Source organism: Lolium rigidum, chromosome 6 (assembly GCF_022539505.1).
Source record: "Lolium rigidum isolate FL_2022 chromosome 6, APGP_CSIRO_Lrig_0.1, whole genome shotgun sequence".
NCBI lineage: Eukaryota > Viridiplantae > Streptophyta > Magnoliopsida > Poales > Poaceae > Lolium > Lolium rigidum.
The window spans coordinates 63,673,377-63,695,785 of NC_061513.1; the positions used below are offsets into that span (position 1 = coordinate 63,673,377).

At 45.3% G+C, this 22,409-nt stretch overlaps 1 protein-coding gene across 1 annotated transcript; it reads left to right on the forward strand.

Moving 5' to 3' along the window:
* Nucleotides 1-17,575: 17,575 nt before the first annotated feature.
* Nucleotides 17,576-19,064, forward strand: LOC124667712 (putative 12-oxophytodienoate reductase 5). The gene is made up of 2 exons (XM_047204974.1): nucleotides 17,576-18,276; nucleotides 18,381-19,064. Exons 1-2 carry the CDS (start codon nucleotides 17,688-17,690, stop codon nucleotides 18,962-18,964), a joined length of 1,173 nt encoding a protein of 390 aa, XP_047060930.1. The 5' UTR covers nucleotides 17,576-17,687; the 3' UTR covers nucleotides 18,965-19,064.
* The last annotated feature ends 3,345 nt before the right edge of the window (nucleotides 19,065-22,409 follow it).

Consider the following 22,409-nt stretch of genomic DNA (forward strand, 5'->3'; position numbering starts at 1 on the left):
GCTAGCAAACCCCTTCAACTCATGCTTGAGGAGGGGCCTGAGCCTCTAGAGGGTCGCCCCATTGGCTCGCTCGACCCATATGTTCCCCTGTGGGTGTGCCGGACATGCATAATCGAGACGAATGTGCCATTAATTGTACAAGTTCTAAAAATGTCCTTAGTTAAATTGGACCAATTGTTCGTGATGATGTTGTGAGGGATTCCAAAATGATGGATGATGCCTTGGGTGAAATCTGCCGGATAGATAAACGTAGTAGTGATCACCGGCTTGGCTTCGGTTCACTTGGTGGACTTGTTTTTCTCTAGTTTTTAATAAAATATTAAAAATGATGGGAAAAGGTTAAAAACCAACTGGTGGGTCCCACTCGGGTCATACCGAAATGGTTTGATTATTTCCAATATTGGCCTCGTCTCCAACACGATTCTGGCGGAGCTCCTCCGAGCTCTCAGGGGCGCCACGGTGACAGAGAGATGTAGGAGGGGCGTAGACAAGCTCATGAGGAGATTACGCTCACGGACAATAGCGGAGTCAGAGCCGAGTAGGTGGTCGCACGATTGCATTTGGCTGGGAGTTTGTTTTCGTCGTTAACTCGAACCACCATTTGGGTTGGCAAAGGTAGAGAGGGTGCTCTATGGAACGGGTAACTCAGTGAGAAGACGATTGGGGGGCGAGATAGAGGGGCCCGAAAATTAGGTGCACTGGTTTTTATAGAGATTTGCCGAGGTGTCCGTCTGTGCGTGTGCAGATGTGGTGGAGGTCATTTCCTCTGTTGTAGCTTGGATTAGTCCGCGAAGTTGTGACACATCACGTTCGGGAGCAGGAAAATGTTGTGGCTATGGTGCCTTGGCTGCGCTAGGTCAGGCGGGTCAGCACAGTGCGTTGGCGATGTAGGTTCTGCACAATGGAGGGGATTAGAGAAGTGGAGGGGCGGCTCTAGCGCATGGAAGAGGGAAAGTGAGGCTCGGCACATTACAGGGGAAGGTGGCCAAGCGAGGGGACGCAGGACGATGGCAACCACAAAGTAGCGGCACCTCCTAGCACGCAACTGCCGGTACTGACCGCATTGTGGCCATGCCAATCCTTAGCTTTGGACAAGAACTAGAGCTAGGGTGAATGTGGTGTTTGGCTGAGATTTTTGTATTGCGGTTTCCTGTCAATTTCAATAATAGCGGTATACTTTTAATTTTGAAAATTATGTTAATAGTGTGGCTTATTAGTAACACAGCACTAGGGTTTATGTTACCTATGGTGTGTATCTGTCTGTCGGTCACTCCACCAGCATGAACAGGACATGCCACCGGTATCAAATTTTTGAGGTTAAACAGTGGGTTTCCCCACTGTGTATTTTTATTTATTTTATATAAGAAAAAAAGAGTCCAAAAAAGACTAGAGTACAGCTAAAAAGATGCTAGAGTAAAGCACCTTAGCACTAAAAAAACAGAAAAAGAGCCTATCTGAAAAAACCCAGCAAAAAACCTTAAGTGAAAAGTTTCACCCAATCTGCAAGCCCTACATAGGATTTCCTTTTTGCCTTGAAGACCAAGAGAGCCAACTTCTCCTTGAATAATTTCTTGCATCTGTATAAATTGGGAGTGATGTCCTTGAAAAGGAAATCATTTCGAGTTCTCCAGATAGACCAACAGCCAAGGATAATAATGTCCAAAGAGAATGACTTGCCAATAGCAACAGAGAGTGAGTCAATAACCTCTGTATGGTAAGAGGGCTGCCCTGAATTCAGAGGAATACTCCACCCTGGACAAATATATTGCCAGCACATGAGGGCAAAAGGGCAGGCGAAGAACAAATGAGTTCTTGATTCTAGCTGCATAGACCCACACATGGCACAAGAATAGTCAGGCAGGAAAAAATTCTTTCTTTGCAACAGCTGCCTTGTATTTAGCCTATCTTGCAGTAGTAGCCAGAAGAAAACTTTGTGCTTAGAGTGATAGCATGTTTTCCAGAGCTTCTTGATCACAGGACAAACCAAATGCTGACCAAGAAAGTGCTTATATGCCTTAGAGACTTTGAAATTTGTACTGCTCCCAAAAACCTCCCAGGAATCAGAATCAGAACTGTCAGGAAGATTGATCAAGAAATCTTGAAGAGTTTGAAACTGAGCAAAAGCTTCATTAGACAAAGGTAGATGGAACAGTTCTGACAAGTGTTCTAGAGCTTTTGCCTGATGAATGGAAACCACTTCATTAACTGTAAAGGAATACAGATGTGGAAGCTGCAAATTTATAGGCACATTAATCCAAGAATCTCTCCATAGCAGAACTGAGGATCCTTCTCGGACTGAACACTTAGCCAAACTCTTAAAATCGGATAAACTCTTCAAGCAATCCCTCCACCAGAAGGAAATATCTCTAGACCTAGATAGAGGCAAAGCATTGGCATAGTAGACTTCCCATAAAAGTTTCACCCAAGGCAGATTGGCTTTATTATAAAACTTATGCAGGTGCTTCATAAGCAGGCAATTATTTTGAGTGGACAAATTCACCACTCCTAATCCTCCTTGATCCTTAGGTTTACACACCATCTCCCATGCAGCCAAAGGCTGGCCATGTTCTTCTAAATCTTTCCTTCTCCAAAGACAATGTCTTCTATATTTATCAAATTCCTTAATTACCCATTGATATAACCTGAGAGTACTCATATAGAAAGTTGGCAGAGAGGATAAAACATAATTTACCAATCTGAGCTTATCACCATAACTGAGATACATTGAACAGGCAGAAAGCCTTCTCTGGGCACTCTGAAGGATAGGCATGAAGAATTCCTTTGCAGGTTTGGTTGTACTTAAGGGCAACCCAGGGTATGTGAAAGGCAAAGAGCCTTTTTGACAGTGAAGGGTCTGCAGGAGTACCTGTAACCTCTCTTCAGAAATGTTGATTGGAATCAAATTTGATTTATCATAGTTGACCCTTAGTCCTGTGGCACTTCCAAAATTAACCAACAGATCCTTCAGAAACAACAACTGTACCTCATCAGCAGGCAAGATGAGGAGAGTGTCATCAGCATACTGAATAATGGGGAAATCCAGTGAATAAGCTAAAGGCAGAGGCCTAGTTATAAACCCATCTCTCATAGCCTTATTAACAATGGTCTGAAGGAAATCAGCAGCTAGCACAAAGAGAAGAGGGGAAAGGGGGTCCCCTTGCCTAACCCCTCTTTTACAATGGAACAAAGAACCGGGCACTCCATTAAGGAGAACTACAGAAGTAGCTGAATTAAGAATCAATCTTATCCACTGACACCATTTATGACCAAAACCCTTGTGCTCCAGAACCTGCATAATGAAGTTGTGCTCCACCTTATCAAAGGCCTTTTCAAAGTCCAATTTAAGGATGACCAACTCTTTCTTTGACTTGTGACATTGGTGCAAATATTCATAAGCCCAAGAAAGACAGTCCTGAATTGTTCTTGATTTAATAAAACCATACTGATTTTCATGGATAAGCTGCATGATCACTTTCTGTAGTCTATTTGCTAGAAGCTTAGTCAGCAGCTTGAGAGTACAATTAAGGAGAGATATTGGCCTATAATCATTTGTGGTAGCAGCATCTTGCTTTTTAGGCACAAGGGTGATAAAACAATTATTGATACTCTCAAGGCAAAGATCACCCTGATGAAATTGGTGACAAAGATCATGAAAGTCTTTTTTATTACTGGCCAACACTTCCTTAAAAATTCGTCATTAAATCCATCAGGACCAGGAGACATGTGATTAGGAAACTCCTTGACCACATCATCTATTTCTTTAGGTGAAAAAGGTTCTTCCAAAAAAGAGAGATCCACAGAAGAAGCAAGGAAACTAGCCATATCAAAGGAATTTGAAGTTGTAGCAGTTTGGCCCAGTCTTTCTTTATAAGAATCCAACAACAGCCTTGCCTTATCCTCATGAGAAGTAGAAATGGATCCATCAGAGTGTGTCAGAGATGCAATATGATTTTTCCTCTTTTGAACAATAGCTATGGAATGAAAGAATTTGGAATTTGAATCTCCCAATGTTAACCATTTGATCTTTCCTCTCTGTTTCCAATAAGCCAATTGCTGCTTTAGGAGATGTGCAAGATGTTTCTTAAGGGAAATCCTAAGATCAACCTCTGAAGGAGTCAAGGATCTGTAATTTTCTACTGAGTCCAAAAGAGCAATGACAGAGTTACAGTCCTCAATTTCATCCTTGAGAGAGGAGAGGGTTTTAGCCCACTGCTTCAAAACCTTCCTAAGAACATTAAACTTGGCTGTGATCCTTTTAGCGGTGATACGTCCCCGACGTATCCATAATTTCTGTCGTTCCATGCTTGTTTTATGACAATACTTACATGTTTTGCTTGCACTTTATGATGTTTTTATGCGTTTTCCGGAACTAACCTATTAACAAGATGCCACAGTGCCAGTTCCTGTTTTCTGCAGTTTTTGGTTCCAGAAAGGCTGTTCGGGCAATATTCTCGGAATTCGACGAAACGAAGACCAAACCTCCTATTTTTCCCGGAAGGCTCCAGAACACCGAAGAAGAGTCGGAGAGGGGCCAGGGGGCCACCACACCACATGGCGGCGCGGGCCAGACCCTGGCCGCGCCGGCCTAGGGTGTGGCGCCCCCAGGTGCCCCCCTGCGCCGCCTCTTCGCCTATAAAATCCCTTTCGACCTAAAAACACCGTACCACAAGACGAAACTCCAGAAAGACTCCAGGGGCGCCGCCACCATCGCGAAACTCCAATTCGGGGGACAGAAGTCTCTATCCCGGCACCCTGCCGGGACGGGGAAGTGCCCCCGGAAGCCATCTCCATCAACGCCATCGCCTCCATCATGCTCCGTGAGTAGTTCCCCCATGGACTACGGGTTCTAGCTGTAGCTAGTTGGTATTCTCTCCCCCATGTACTTCAATACAATGATCTCATGAGCTGCCTTACATGATTGAGATTCATCTGATGTAATCGGTGTTGTGTTTGTCGCGATCCGATGGATTGTTACATTATGATTGTCTATCTACAAAGTTTATGAAGTTATTGTTGCTTGCAATCTTGTTATGCTTAATGCTTGTCACTAGGGCCCGAGTGGCATGATCATAGATTTGAGCTCTATAATTATTGCTTAGATTGTATCTACAAGTTGTATGCACATGTCCTTGTCCGGAACCAAAGGCCCCGAAGTGACGAAATCGGGACAACCGGAGGGGATGGCGGTGATGTGAGGGACACATGTTTTCACGGAGTGTTAATGCTTTGCTCCGGTGCTCTATTAAAAGGAGTACCTTAATATCCAGTAGATTCCCTTGAGGCCCGGCTGCCACCGGCTGGTAGGACAATAGATGTTGTGCAAGTTTCTCATTGCGAGCACGTACGACTAAATATGGAAAACATGCCTACATGATTAATGAATTGATGTTCTTTCTTAATGCCTTATCAATCCTATCAATTGCCCAACTGTAATTTGTTCACCCAACACTTGTCACTTGTTATTGGAGAGTTACCACTAGTGTAGATAGCTGGGAACCCCGGTCCATCTCGCATCATCATATACTCGTTCTACATGTCAACTATTTTCTGGTACCATTGCTCTCATATTGCTATTACTGCTGCTGTGTTACTGTTACTACTGCTCTCATATTACTGCTACTTTCACATCACCCCTGTTGCTAGTGTTTTTCCAGGTACAGCTGAATTGACAACTCAGTTGTTAAGGCTTATAAGTATTCTTTACCTCCCCTTGTGTCGAATCAATAAATTTGGGTTTTACTTCCCTCGAAGACTGTTGCGATCCCCTATACTTGTGGGTCATCAAGACTATTTTCCGGCGCCGTTGCCGGGGAGGCATAGCTCTACTCATAAGTTCACCTGGGAGTACACTCTACCTCTCTCTCCGCTTTTATTTTATTTTGTCTTGCTAGTTTATTTCTGTCTAGTTTATTTGTGCTTAGTTTATTTCTGTCTAGTTTTATTTTGCTTAGTTTACTTTTGCTTAGTTTCTTTTTGTCTTGTTTTATTTGTCTCATATACCCAAAAATCCATAAAAATTTGAAAAACCTAAAAATTAAAAACTGCTGTTATGGGAGAACCTACAACCTACTTGGAGCTTATAGAATGTTATAATAATTATAGAGAATCAAGAACTGGTAAAATAATGAGTGCTATGATAGAAAAATTGAATACAATTGCTGAAATCTTGCTTGAACGCCATAATATAAACTGTTGCTCTCAACAGGATACTAAACATCTTAAATTTCAATGTGGCTTTAGTGAGGAATTTTTAATTAAGAACTATAACCGGAATTTCTATATTCATTATGGGTTCGAAGAGGTAGAACAATTTGTCTTATTTATGGGAGCCTCCGAGATAGAATCCTTCATGGTTGAGAATTATGAAACTTGTGTTGTTTGTAAGGGCCTTAAAGATTATGTCTCTACTATCCTTAATTCTTGCATAGAATGCTACGAGTAGGAATCCTTATATCCTTGATTATAAAGAGAGACACATTAATGCACAAGGATGCACTCACAATTTGCGAGGAACCGGTGGAAGAAGAAATTGATGAACCTGAAAGCTCATTGGATGAAAAAGAGGAGGAAATTGATGAATCCGAAAGCTCATTGGATGAAAAAGAAGAGGAGAGTGATGAACAAAAGGAGGAAGAATGGATTAGCTACCCATGCCAACCTTCTAATGAGAGTAACTCTTTATCTCTTACACTATTTGATTGTCCTCCATGCTTACCGAAAGAGGTTGAATGTTATGTTCCTGTGGATTCTCTTGAAATATTTCCTATGAGTAAAACTTGTGAGAATAATTATGCTACTGTTATATATGATAATCCATGCTACTTTGATAAATCTTATGATAATGCTTTGTTTGTGCCTGATGTCGAAATGCATGGTACTAAAGAATTTTGCTTGGCAAATGTTTATGATAAAGCTCTAGATGATGGTCCTATGTTACTTGATAATATTAATTTTACTACTAATGAAAATAGGATTGGAAAAGTATTGACTTTATTTAAGAGTCCCATATCTCTTGAGATTGATCGATCACCTTGTTATATTATTGATAAAAGTGAGTTTGGAAGTTTTGATCCTACTATATTTGAGCTTGATAAAAATTATGTGTTTGGAAATCATGAAAAGTATGCTGCATGTGATAGTTATATTGTTGAGTTTATCCATGAAGCTACTGAAAATTATTATGAGAGAGGAAAATATGGTTGTAGAAATTTTCATGGTACTAATACACCTCTCTATGTGCTGAAATTTTTGAAGCTACACTTGTTCTATCTTCCTTTGCTTGTTACTTTGCTCTTCATGAACTTGTTTATTTACAAGATTCCTTTTCATAGGAAGCATGTTAGGCTTAAATGTGTTTTGAATTTGCCTCTTGATGCTCTCTTTTGCTTCAAATACTATTTCTTGCGAGTGCATCATTAAAGCTGCTGAGCCCATCTTGATGGCTATAAAGAAAGAACTTCTTGGGAGATAACCCATGTGTTATTTTGCTACAGTAATTTGTTTTATATTTGTGTCTTGGAAGTTGTTTACTACTGTAGCAACCTCTCCTTATCTTAGTTTTGTGTTTTGTTGTGCCAAGTGAAGCCTCTAATCGAAGGTTGATATTAGATTTGGATTTCTACGCAGAAACAGATTTCTATCTGTCACGAATCTGGGCTTATTTCTCTGTAGGAAACTCAGAAAAATCTGCCAATTTACGTGCGTGTTCCTCAGATATGTACGCAACTTTCATTAGTTTTGAGTTTTCTGATTTGAGCAACGGAAGTATTTTATTAAAATTCGTCTTTACTGGCTGTTCTGTTTTGGCAGATTCTGTCTCTGTTTTTTGCATTGTCTCTTGTGGACTTTAAGCGAGCTTTTCTAGACATAGAGAGATGTAGCTAATGTTTTATTGAGTTATTGCAATTTGCCACTACAGGACCAAGGTGGATTCAAATTTTTTGAGTACTAACCCCTCTAATGAAGTTTATGAGAAGTTTGTTGTGAAGGAAGTTTTCAAGGGTCAAGAGAGGAGGATGATATATGATCAAGAAGAGTGAAAAGTCTAAGCTTGGGGATGCCCCGTGGTTCATCCCTGCATATTTCAAGAAGACTCAAGCGTCTAAGCTTGGGGATGCCCAAGGCATCCCCTTCTTCATCAACTTATCGGGTTTCTTCTATTGAAACTATATTTTTATTCGGTCACATCATATGTGCTTTACTTGGAGCGTCTCGTGTGTTTATTTTTCGTTTTGTTTATGTTTGAATAAATTCGGATCCTAGCAATCCATGTTTGGGAGAGAGACACGCTCCGCTTTTTCATATGAACACTTGTTCTTCGTTTTACTTTTAATGTTCAATGAATAAAAGTTGGAAGCTACAATATTTATCTTTATTTGGTTGGGAAAAGAAAATGCCTCATATGTCTTGGATAATTTGATACTTGGCAATTGTTTTGAGCTCTCAAGTAGATCATAAGTTTTTGCATGTAGTTTAAACCTATTAGTGGAGAACTACCGTAAAGCTTGTTAAAATTGGTTTGCATAATTGATCTCTCTTAAGGTCTAGATATTTTCACGGTAAAAGTGTTTGAGCAACAAGGAAGACAGTGTAGAGTATTATAATGCTTGCAATATGTTCTTATGTAAGTTTTGCTGTACCGGTTCATACTTGTGTTTGCTTCAAACAACCTTGCTAGCCTAAAACCTTGTACTGAGAGGGAATACTTCTCGTGCATCCAAAAACCTTGAGCCAAAACCTATGCCATTTGTGTCCACCATACCTACCTACTATGTGGTATTTCCTGCCATTCCAAAGTAAATTGCTTGAGTGCTACCTTTAAATAATTCAAAATGCTTCTCAATTTGTGTTAATGTTTCATAGCTCATGAGGAAGTATGTGGTGTTTAGCTTTCAACCTTGTCATTTACTTTTGACGGACTCTCATATGGACTAGTGGCACATCCAGCTTATCCAATAATTTTGCAAAAAGAGCTGGCAATGGGATTCCCGGTCCCGAATTAATTAATTTAAATAGACACTCCTCCATGGTTTGTGATTGTTGGACGGCACCCGAAGGATTCGGTTAGCCATGGCTTGTGTAAGCAAAGGTTGGGGGGAGTGTCATCATCATAATAAAACTTAAATAAAAAGGCACTCCTTCATGGTATGTGATTTTTGGCAGGCACCCGAGGATTCGGTTAGCCATGGTTTGTGAAAGAAAGGTTGGAAGGAGTGCCACCCAAAAATAAATAAAATGGGAGCCGCTCTTGTGAGTCCGGTTGATGAGGTAGTTAGTGTACCCACTGCCATTCGTTGACAACAACAAACACCTCTCAAAATTTTACTTTTATGCTCTCTATATGTTTTCAAAACCAAAGCTCTAGCACAAATATAGCAATCGATGCTTCCCTCGTAGAAGGGCCATTCTTTTACTTTTATGTTGAGTCGGTTACCTAATTCCTTCCACCTTAGAAGCAAACACTTGTGTCAATCTGTGCATTGATTCTTACATACTTGCATATTTGCATTCATCATATTACTCTATGTTGACAATATCCATGAGATATACATGTTGAAAGTTGAAAGCAACCGCTGAAACTTATATCCTCCTTTGTGTTGCTTCGATGCCTTTACTATGAACTTATTGCTTTATGAGTTAACTCTTGTGCAAGACTTTTGATGCTTGTCTTGAAAGTACTCTTCATGAAAAGTTTTGCTATATGTTATCTATTTGTTAGCAACTATAGATCATTGCCTTGAGTCACTTCATTCATTTCATATGCTTTGTAATAGTATGATCAAGGTTATGTAAGTAGCATGTCACAACAGAAATTATTCTTTTTATCGTTTACCTGCTCGGGACGAGCAGGAACTAAGCTTGGGGATGCTGATACGTCCCCGACGTATCCATAATTTACGTCGTTCCATGCTTGTTTTATGACAATACTTACATGTTTTGCTTGCACTTTATGATGTTTTTATGCGTTTTCCGGAACTAACCTATTAACAAGATGCCACGGTGCCGGTTCCTGTTTTCTGCTCGTTTTTGGTTCCGAAAGGCTGTTCGGGCAATATTCTCGGAATTCGACGAAACGAAGACCAAACCTCCTATTTTTCCCGGAAGGCTCCGAACACCGAAGAAGAGTCGGAGAGGGGCCGGGGGCCACCACACCACATGGCGGCGCGGGCCGGACCCCGGCCGCGCCGGCCTAGGGTGTGGCGCCCCGAGTGCCCCCTGCGCCGCCTCTTCGCCTATAAAATCCCTTTCGACCTAAAAACACCGTACCACAAGACGAAACTCCGAGAAAGACTCCGGGGCGCCGCCACCATCGCGAAACTCCAATTCGGGGACGAAGTCTCCGTCCGGCACCCTGCCGGGACGGGGAAGTGCCCCGGAAGCCATCTCCATCAACGCCATCGCCTCCATCATGCTCCGTGAGTAGTTCCCCCATGGACTACGGGTTCTAGCTGTAGCTAGTTGGTATTCTCTCCCCCATGTACTTCAATACAATGATCTCATGAGCTGCCTTACATGATTGAGATTCATCTGATGTAATCGGTGTTGTGTTTGTCGGGATCCGATGGATTGTTACATTATGATTGTCTATCTACAAAGTTTATGAAGTTATTGTTGCTGCAATCTTGTTATGCTTAATGCTTGTCACTAGGGCCCGAGTGGCATGATCATAGATTTGAGCTCTATAATTATTGCTTAGATTGTATCTACAAGTTGTATGCACATGTCACTCGTCCGGAACCAAAGGCCCCGAAGTGACAGAAATCGGGACAACCGGAGGGGATGGCGGTGATGTGAGGGACACATGTTTTCACGGAGTGTTAATGCTTTGCTCCGGTGCTCTATTAAAAGGAGTACCTTAATATCCAGTAGATTCCCTTGAGGCCCGGCTGCCACCGGCTGGTAGGACAATAGATGTTGTGCAAGTTTCTCATTGCGAGCACGTACGACTAAATATGGAAAACATGCCTACATGATTAATGAATTGATGTTCTTTCTTAATGCCTTATCAATCCTATCAATTGCCCAACTGTAATTTGTTCACCCAACACTTGTCACTTGTTATTGGAGAGTTACCACTAGTGTAGATAGCTGGGAACCCCGGTCCATCTCGCATCATCATATACTCGTTCTACATGTCAACTATTTTCTGGTACCATTGCTCTCATATTGCTATTCACTGTCTGCTGTATTCATTGTTACTACTTGCTCTCATATTACTTGCTACTTTCACATCACCCCTGTTGCTAGTGTTTTTCCAGGTGCGGCTGAATTGACAACTCAGTTGTTAAGGCTTATAAGTATTCTTTACCTCCCCTTGTGTCGAATCAATAAATTTGGGTTTTACTTCCCTCGAAGACTGTTGCGATCCCCTATACTTGTGGGTCATCAAGCAGCATCAGCATAATGCACAGAATGTGTCCAGGCCTTCTCAACAAGGGGCAGAAAACCTTCTAACTGCAACCATCTGTTCTCAAATCTAAAAATCTGTGATTTTGGAATAGAGGTTTGGAAGGAGATGACACAGGGAATATGGTCTGAGTTTGTCATGGCAAGAGGTATAGCTATAGTATTTGGGTAGGAAGTAGTCCAAGAGAGTGATGTAAAAAACCAATCCAGTCTCTGCAAAAGAGGAGCAGCCTGCATATTACTCCAAGTAAACTTTCTACCCTTCAAAGGGATTTCGATCAAACCCAAATTGCTAATAGCCTCATTAAATAGGAGCATTTCTTTGATATTGCCACATGGCTTATTTCTGTCATTAGGTGATCTGATCAGATTAAAGTCACCTACAATTAACCAGTCCACATCATCAGCCACCTGGATATTATGAAACCAGGAGAGAAAGACTAATTGTTGTGCATTCTGGCAGGGTGCATAAACATTGGTGAGAGTCCAGGCACCATCATCTTTTGCTGATTTAAAATCCACACATAAAGCAAAGGAGTTCTGAAACACACAGTCACCAGAAAGAACTGAACTGTCCCAAATAGTCAGGATACCACCAGATCGACCAACAGATGGCTGATAAGCAAACCCATCAAATTTCCTAGGACAGAATTTCCTGACAAAATCTAAGTCAATGCTTTCTTTCTTTGTCTCTTGGAAACAAATAATATGGCAGCCACTTTCCTGAATCTTATCATAAATAATGGTCCATTTATCATTATCATTTAACCCTCTTATGTTCCAATTCAAAACTTTCCAACGTAATTGTATATGATGTGTACTCATGGAAACACACAAGAGGATAGATAACGCGCCATGCATACTTCCAACAATATGCAAGAAACTATAAAGACAGGAGCCTGAGAAGGACCAGGCTAAACTCCACAGAGTAGTGCATAACCTACCTGAGATGGACCAGGTGCAAAAGAGGCACAAGCAGAAGTAGCAACCTGAGAGGGACCAGGTCACCAAAATAAACATACACAGCCCAACACTCTCAGTCAACCATAAAAGATCGAAACCCACAGAAACTACATACAGAACTGAGTTTCAAATTCTAAGAAGACCACACACAGGGTCTATAGTTTGACAACAATAAAGACAAGGAAGGCTAAACAACAAGATAGTCCAAAATAAAGGAACCAATCTTTCCCAAAAGCAAGTGATGAAGAGCTTGTGTTTACTCATCACTATCATCAGAAACAGAATCTTCTTCATCAGAGGAGGAGACACCACCATCTTCCTCAGCCACCTCATCCTTGTCCTTGTCTTTGAGACCAAACTTGGTGTAGAGATTTATCACAATGTTACTTTTAAGACCAGGAATGGGGGGAGCACAGGCTAAACAGTTTTTTATCAAAGCAGGTTTTCCTTCTGTATCCCTTGGACTGAGCCAGGATTCTGTCACTCCTTCTAACTTTAGAAACCACCATAGGGCCTCTTTTCCTTTTATTGAAATGGATCTTAGAAGTAGAGGGAGGGACACAGATCTTGGAGGATTTCCTAGGAGTTTGAGGTGTAGAAAAGCCAGTCATGACCTCCTTGCAGGCTTCTTGAATGGCACATACATGTGGAGAGCTAACAGGGCAAGCTGATGGCAGCAAAAAATTCATTGCGTCATGATCAGATTTCCTGGTGATGATATCCCACACCTTTGACTGCATGAGAGATGAAGTCCACTTATAGTCTTCTGGAGTCATAAGCTTACACATAAGAAATTCCACCCAATCAATTGGGACAGAAATAGTGCTATGACAGTCAGTAGCAGAGGATGGCTTAAAGAACTTCCTCCAGGCAATGGCACCTTCTCTAGATACAAATCCAGGATCAACCTGGACCTCTGGTAATAAGGCCAAACCAACCTAAAGATTATTAGGTGGCCCCACAAAAGCTCCATTGACAGATCCACCTGAGCCTTCTGAAGCAGAGGGATCAGACCTGATAGTCAAGGTGATGGAGCTATCCCCAGGAGCTGCATGATCAATGTCCATATGCTGAACTGCTGCTTGAGGTTGAGGTTCAGGAATAAAAAAACATTAAGCTCAATAAAGGCTTCACCAGGCACTACATTGAGATCAATATCATCAGGTGGTACATTGAGGTTCAGAGCTGCATTGTCAGGAAACAGAAAGTCTATATGCTGCTGAATATTCACATTCTGCTGCATGTTGTTTTGTTGAGCATTGACATTGTTTTGCAGATTATTCTCAAGGCCATCATCCAAATGTTGATGATGAGGCTCCCAAGCTGGCCACACAGGGGCAGGAACATGCACATCATCATGCCCTCCTGGAACAAAATAAGGCTGAAAAGGCTGCATTGGCATTGGGTGGGGTGTGGACCCATCTACAGGAGGATCATCCTCATCAGCAGGCAGATTGCCAAGAAGTTTCTAACTGAGAATGAAAATAGGGACAGTCCAAGATTCTCCCTGGAAAGCATTCCCATCAGTCACCACACAGCTATGTGGGATATGATGAAGATCAGCCACTCTGATTTTGACTACAATAGCTCCATAGCAACAAAAACCACAAAGTCCTTAACTGCCCTCTTGACATGTTCAGTATTCCAGAGATCCAGAGGGTAAGAAAGGAGCAATAGCCAGCACTCTTGATTATAAGTGAAGGCCCTATGATTAATCCCCTCATTGTGATTGACAAAGGAGATAGTTCTACCAACAAACTGGTGAGGACTCTGATTAACTAACCAATCTCTATCCGCAAAAGAACTGACTTTGACAAAAGCTATCCCAATAGGGCAGCGCTGAATCATCTCCAGGGTGAATCCATACTCTATTTCTATCAGATTACGCAGCATATTGCGAACAAGACCAAAGGGAACAGCATCACCTGGCGGCAGAGTGACAGTAGCAATGGCGATGTTCTCGTGCCTCGCCCTAATCCCATCTACGACATGATATCTGCATTGCTGAGGACGGTGTGACACTTGAATCAACTCATACTGACCGGGGATATACGGCGTCGGATCAACTGGAAAGTTGCCCATCGCCGCGAGGAGCTCTGCCGGCGAGGCGGACGGGGCAGTGCTACAGTGCGTTGGGGTTTGCAGAGGTTGAAAAGACATAGGAGGCGAAACGGCCGCGGCTGTCTGACGGGGGGAATAAAGACTGAGGTCCAAATTAATACGCTGAAAAGGCCTATCTGACGGGGGCGGCTGAACCTGAGCCGTTGGATTTCCACCGGACGGACGACGGTCAGATGACCCAGCAAGGCCAGCAGGATGATCATGTTTATCTGCGGCAAGAGATATGTCTTTTCCCAACAAAGGCGGAGTTTGTTTTTTTGGAACCCATACTTTCCGTTGCTGAACGGTAGGATCCTTTCCAAAAAGGAAGGAGAAGCAATTCGCTTTAATGTGTCCAAAAGATTCACAGAAAAATCACCTGATATTATTAAAGCAATTAATCCTGACATGATTCGAGGACAGGCAACGACTGCATCTTGGGCCAGTCGAGGGCCGGCCCGGTGAGACCACCTTTCTCGGCCCAGTAGCAGCATTTGAATTCCCGCCCAAGTTACGGAGATCAGCATTGATCCGAGAAAAAACTTGGCTTTGAATTCAGAGCAGTAATGAATGAGAAGCTTGGCAGGAGGTGTGATCCTGGAAAATTCTGAATGGTTGTCCCAATAGAAGTAAGATTATCACCTGTTAGAGGGCCTCTGACATCATCAGCAAAAGAAGATGGTTTCGATTTAACAGTGGTCCAACTCTAGTCTTCCTCTTGCTGCCAAAGACGAAATTCACGAGAAGCATTTGGTCCGCCATTGCGCCAAAGCAGGAAGTAAACCTTAAAATCCTTGCAACTGAAAGAACGCAGCTGATTCACAAAGAAACCCACCTTCCTAGAACAAACAGAGAAACGGAAAGAACGATCTCTGAGATGGACCACCTGAAAATCCTTGGCAATGCCTCCCAGACATGCACTAAGGGCTGCACTAACTGAATCTGACTCCAATCTGAAAGAAGCCCTGCCAAAAGATGCCACTAACTAGAACTCCTGATTGCAATGATCCAAAGAAAACGCAACTAGGCAATGGAAAAGCCTCCAGATCTGTCTCTGAATGTCTAGTCCTGGAGATGAATCAAAACGTACGGCCTACCTGCGGGTTTAGCACCTCCGATCGGATCCCTGATGGCTGAGGTAGTTGCCAAGAAGGCGGCAAACCGCGGCGATAACCAATGTGCACACGAAAACCAGGTAGATCAACCTCCATTCCAGGACCAATGGCTTCTCGATCAGCAAGATCACGACCACTAATCACCTTTCCTTGAGCCGAGAGGAGGACAAGACGACGAACCTCAGATCTGAGATATAGGAAACCAATGCCCCGATCAGCATTACCGTTGGAAGGCCTCGGACGAGGCCAGAAGACTGCCTGCCAGCAGGAGAGGGTGTCCGCCATGACACCCAGGGGCAGGAGGGAGGAGACGACGATGGGGTTAGGCCCGCCGAGAGGCGGCGACCGAGGCGGCGCTCTCAGATCTCCTCCTTGTTGAACGCATGCGCTTCTCTCACGAGAAAGACCCCGTCCACCGGTATCAAATACTAGTGTCGAAACACCGTTAGGGCATCTCCAGCGGTGCGACGCAAACGGACGCTGAGCGACCGTTTGTGTCCGCCGTGACCGAAAATGTGTCTTGCACCACCTCCACCGGCGCGACGCAAAGTGAATAGGCCGTCCACGGAGACGCAAACCTGGCCCAAATATGCGCCAGGTTTGCGTCTCTGCGGACGCGCAAAGTGTCCGCTCGGTCCTCGCACGGGCCCGCCTGGCAGCGGCACAACTGCTTCGTCTTCCGCGGCATTACTTCCGAGCGGCGCGCTGCAGCCTTTGCAGGGCCGCGTTAATGGCATGCCTCGGCTTCCGCGAGCGTGCGCAGCTAGTAGGCGTTGCACTGGCCCACCAGGCAGTGACGCAGCGTCGATGCATCTTCTCCGCCGCATACTGGCACCGAGGCGTCGCTTCGGCAGTCTGCGGCCGCGTTAATGGCGATGCCTCGCATGCCACGCGTAGTAATGGTGATGCCCCGTGTGGCGCGGCCGTCGCCCTGCCTCCGACCTATATAAACAGGGGCGTGAGCATCTCATCTCCTCCCCACTAAACCCTAGCCGCCGCTGCCGTAGCGCCGCTTCTGCTCAGCCCTAGCAGATCCACCATGAGCAGCGCCGGACGCGGCCAGGCTGCCGCGCCTCCAAATCCACCTTCACCTCCCCCGGCATCGAGCTCCGATGAGGAGTTCGACTCCGAAGACATCAGCGACCTCCTCCACCCGATCAGGGACGTCGCGGCCCTGGCTCTCGCGGAGGAAGAAGCAGAGGAGGAGCGGGCGGCCCATGCGGCGGTCGACGCCGAGCTGGAACAGCGCAGGTCGGCGGCCGCCGCTGCCACAGAGGACTCCGACTCGGAGATATCTTGGTCGTCCGATGATCCTGATGCGCCAACGCTGGAGGAGAGGGCGGCGGAGCAGAGGGCCATCGTCGAGTCTTTCGAGACGCTCAAGGACGACGCCGCCAATGCGAGGTTGGAGCAGGCACTGCAAGAGGACGCGGCGGCGCACCGAGCCATAGCGGCCGTGCGGGAGGCGGCGGAGAAGCAGGCGACGGAGCGACGCAACGACGGTGCCGGCCCGTCCGGAAGCAAGTAGACTAGTCATCTAGGTCTACATTGTATAGTTTTTATGCATTTATATGTACCGTACTACTTTCTATGTTTTTAACTATGTTGCAATTTAAAAAATGGGTTATCCCGGTGGGAGCACACCCAGACGCAAACAGACGCGCGGACAAAATATATCCGCGGGGCGACGCAAATGGACGCTCGCGACCACTTTTGGGCGTCTGAAATGCGTCGCGCCGCTAGAGATGCCCTTAAGATATGTATATTTGACAAAATCATTTTCAGCTATTCTCGGCCTCTTTCTGCAATAATCAACACGAGAGTATTTGATGCGTGATAGTGACCTATGACATCACTGCCATCGCTAGCGAGCTCTCGCAAGTTGCAGCTCCATAATTTGACCAATGATCCATCCTCCTAGCCGCCATACCCCACCAACAAATACACTCCACCAACAACACCTCTCTTTGTTGACTAGATGCACGCTCCAGTTAGCAGCCATTACATTTCCACAAATAGTATGGCTTATGAGCCGACGTGGATAGTCCTAATCTCACATGATTTTGGATATAATATATACTCTCACGGATTCCTTGCCATGTGATGATGTATAAAAAGATACCTCCATCTCCTCCATTGACACGAGCTCAAGAGCTTGGAGTTGCAGCAATGGAGCCCAAGCCGGAGGCGATCCCTCTGTTGACGCCATACAAGATGGCGGGCTCGTCCTTCTCCCTAGCGCACAGGGTGGTGCTGGCGCCGCTGACGCGGCAGCGCTCCTACGGCAACGTGCCGCAGCCGCACGCCGCGGTGTACTACGGCCAGCGCGCCACTGCCGGCGGGATGCTCATCACCGAGGCCACGGGGGTCTCCGACACGGCCCAGGGGTACAAGGACACGCCGGGGGTGTGGACCGCGGAGCAGGTGGAGGCGTGGCGGCCCGTCGTCGACGCCGTGCACGCCAAGGGCGCCGTCATCTTCTGCCAGCTCTGGCACGTCGGGCGCGTGTCGAGCTACGAGTTCCAGCCCGGCGGCGCCGCGCCGGTGTCGAGCACGGAGACTATGGTCGGGCCGCAAGTCAGGCACGACGGTACCGTTGAGGAGTTCTCGCCGCCAAGGAGGCTGACGGTGGAGGAGATACCGGCGATCGTCGATGACTTCAGGAAGGCCGCCAGGAACGCCGTCCAGGCTGGTACGTGGCTTCGGTACTCCGTCCATGTTTGATTGTTCTGTTTAGATATCTAGCCTACGTTTACTAAAATGCTCTGCTTTGCTCTGCACGCCGGTTGTATCCAGGCTTCGACGGCGTCGAGATCCACGGCGGCAACGGGTACCTCATCGAGCAGTTCCTCAAGGACAGCGCCAACAACCGCGACGACGACTACGGCGGCAGCCTCGAGAACCGGTGCCGCTTCGCTCTGGAGGTGGTGGACGCTGTCACTAAGGAGGTCGGCGGCCACCGCGTGGGCATCCGGTTCTCGCCCTTCATGGACTATATGGACTGCCACGACTCCGACCCGCATGCTCTTGGCCTCCACCTCGCCACGAAGCTCAACGACCATGGAATCCTCTACCTCCACATGATCGAGCCCCGGATGGCCCTCGTCGACGGACGGCGGGTCGTGCCGAAGCGGCTGCTTCCTTACAGGGAGGCCTTCAAGGGCACCTTCATTGCCAACGGCGGGTACGACCGAGAGGAGGGAGACAAGGCTATCGCCTCAGGGTACGCCGATCTCGTCTCCTTCGGACGGCTTTTCCTAGCGAACCCCGACTTGCCAAAAAGACTAGAGCTCAATGCGCCTCTCAACAAGTATAACCGGATGACCTTCTATATTTCTGATCCCGTCGTCGGCTACACCGATTACCCATTTCTTCCGTGATGTGGCATGGAACCACGACTTCCACATATGTCCATGAATGATGCCCCTTCGACTATCATTTTCTACCATCTGGATTTAGAATAAAAATGTTCTTCCTCTGGTTCTAAAATGTGTTCGACCTTTTACAGTCTCCTCCAAATGATTTTAACTATGGTACAAATTTCACTCATACTATATCCGTACTCCTTTAATGTTGAACTTCAAAAAATGCCATCAAATGCACATGTGTGAGATTGAAAAATCCCCATATTTGAAAACCAGGAGCAAACAAACCCCAAACGTGGAAACCCCAAGGTCGATGAGATCCAATATACCCAATGTACGTGCATTGCATAATCGAGCATGAAAGATCACACGCCGTGTGCTAGCTCCTTGCCAGTTCCCGCCGCCGCACGCTGAAGCTTTGTGGAGAGAGACAAGAGAGAGAGAGAGAGAGAGATTTTGAAAAAAGTACTAAGTAGGCTCTATGGGACGGGCTTGCAATCAGGGGGAAGTGGGGGTTCAATAGCGGCTACCAATATTTTTTCAAAAAAATCTTCCTCGCTTTGGCCTGCATCAGGTTCAATTAATCGTTAGGGCAACACAGCAATGAACCTGACGATCCATGTTAGTAACTTGCTGACATTTTGTTCCTGTCTCACTGGGTCTGAGAGCCCAACTGAATTAGCCTTTGCTTGGATGTGATTCTGACATTTATGTCACTGAGAGAATAATCTTCTTTTAGGCACAGTCTTGCGGAAAAGTACCAAAGTCCTTGACATTTTATCACAAAAGATCTGATTGTGTCCATCCTGATGCACAGAACGAGAGCTGGGAGCTGAACCATGTTATGGATGTAATATCACGTATTTATAGATTATAAAGGATCAATAAGAAAAATAAAGGCTCCCATTACAAAAAAAAAAATATATCACCAATGCCCATAACCCTCCTGCAGAGAATATCGTTGTCACAAAGAACTACCGTTCAATTGTCCCGTGCACATTTCTGTGATCCCCGTGAATCCCATCAACTCAAACAATTTTGCCATTCCAATGAAATCGAAAACCATTGGAAGCAGTAACGGTGGCAGAAGATGCTCTTCAGATTGATTTGTTCAATTCAGCCTAGTACGGTTCCTGACAAGGTTACGTCTGAATGTGCCTGAAGAACTCGGCTGTTTGACATGTTATTGCTATGCTAGCGCAGGACAATCTCTTTTCCCGCAATAAAATGGTGTAACCATGCTACCACAGTACCACCAATACCTTCACTAACTAAGTACATAGGTGTTCAAATAAAATACAAGCACAAGATTTCTATTCGATCCGTCTGATAGATAACAAGGTTGACGGTGAGGAGTCGGATAAACCCAGTATGGCTCGGGCACAGGCCATCCATTAGAATTAGGCTTCTTCATAACCTCAGCAGAAACAGTCCGTCCTGCATTGAACTGACTAATGAATTCAATAATTATACCCCTTGGTAGGTAAGGAGTATTTTCCATGTCATAGAAGTTCAAGCCAACAAAGTTCCCATCGAAATCAACAAGAGGTCCTCCAATCCCAGCCTTGGTGATTTTACAAGTGGAAATCTGAAGCTCTTCGCAGTCAAACCTGCTCCGTTCGCTGGTCACCACCCCATCTGTCACCATTAACTCGCCCGATCGAAAGCCACGCCCTAGAGCTACTACCTTATTAGTTTGAAGTGCTTCACTTAGTTTCGTTGCGCCATGGCTACTGTCACCTGAGAAGCTGACAACAGCCACATTATAGTCTAGATCATAGTGTTCCAATGTCCCGGAGACGCATTGCTTACTTGGAAGGCACACTTCAATCCTCAGCTTATGAATCTTGTCTTCAATACCAGGTTTTCTAACCAAACTGGCCGAAGTCAAAACTCTAGTGGTGGATTTGTTGCATTCTATCAGTATACCCGAGCAAGCAAAATATCTTCTTCCTTCGTCGTCGAAAGAAGCAAGTGCAACAATATGTTGAGACATCTGTGAAGCAACTCTTTCAACGGATTTACTACAGATATCTTCGCCAAATTTCTCTTCAAAATCACCCTTCAAATACATGCCTCCAACCTCAAAACTTGGCAATGGATAGCCAGAATCACGCAACATCTTGTTTGCCTTCTTCGTGAATGCATTGTTATCACCAGATGGCCAGGGATCAAGTATACGCTTAAGATTTTCGTCAGTGAGTTCTGCTCTTGTTGGCTGGACGAGATCAATGACTTCTTCCGGACATTTATTGGGTGATGATGATGTTTCTATCTCATTTGAACTTCCTTGCGTTGTACTGCGACCATCTTGATTATTTCCAGAGCAGAACACATCACGCCCAATGCATTCACAAATAAAGCTATTTGGCACATATGGGGTTGTTCCCCTGTCATAGCAATTCATGCCAACAATATTCCCATCAGAATCAACAAGTGGTCCTCCACTGGCATCCTCGGTTATTTTGCACGTGGAAAACTTGAGCGCATCACTAACAACTCCACTTGGACTGTCAATCAGCGCCCCACGGTTGGTCATTAACTTGCCTGACTTGAAGCACCGCCTTACAGCTAATACCTCAGCAGCCGACTCTGCTTTCATGCTTTTTCTGAGACGTGCTAGCTGAAGATCAGGGAAGCGTGACAAGGGACCAGTGGTGATAAGAAGTAAATTGTAAGAAGGCATAAGATCCTGCAGCGTTGCATCGACCACTTCGCCGTTTGGAAGGCGCACTTTGACCGTCATTGCGAGGACGTCATTACCATGTACAGATTTATACAAACTCGGTGAAGTCAGAAAAGCGGGAGAAGATAGCCTGCTGTCGGTAACAATGCCTGTGCATTCAGAATGCGGCGTCTCTCCATCAAACGAGGCAATGGAGACGACGCTGGGGGACAGCTTTGAAGCAAGCTCTTGATCAAGGTCGCACCATAGGACAGGAGTACAAGCTTCCTGTTTCTCGTTTTCGCTTCCCCCACCGCTTGATCTATCTCGATTTGCGATACCTTGTGGACATAACCTGGACCATATCGACTTTTTTGGCGTATAATAGGGTTCGATCCCGCAACTGGCCAAGGATTTAGCGATTCGGTCTCTTGGCACAAATGGGGTTATTTCTCTCTTGTCGTAGCAGTTCATCCCAACAATATTCCCATCAAGATCAACGAGAGGTCCACCGGTTCCAGTGGCAGTGATCCTGCACGTAGATAACATGAAACCTTCGGTTTCAACTCCATTTGGACTCTCAATAAGTTCCCCGCTTGTGCCCATCAGTTGGCTCGAGTCGTAGCAACGCCTTACGGCGAATAGCTCGGTGAGCGGATCAACCTGCAGGGTGTCAGCGAGGCACACTGCGGCAAGAACAGGGGAGTGCTCCGTGGTGATAACAAGCAGTTGGCGGCAAGGCAGCCTGTGATGCTGTACGACTCCTTGAAGCAGTTCGCGGTTTGGCAGACGAAC

Excerpts from the sequence above, each read along its gene's own strand:
- LOC124667712 (XM_047204974.1), top strand. The coding sequence starts at position 17,688 with ATGATGTATAAAAAGATACCTCCATCTCCTCCATTGACACGAGCTCAA. Across the intron at positions 18,277-18,380 it reads CAGGAACGCCGTCCAGGCTG|GCTTCGACGGCGTCGAGATC; the intron begins GTACGTGGCTTC and ends GGTTGTATCCAG.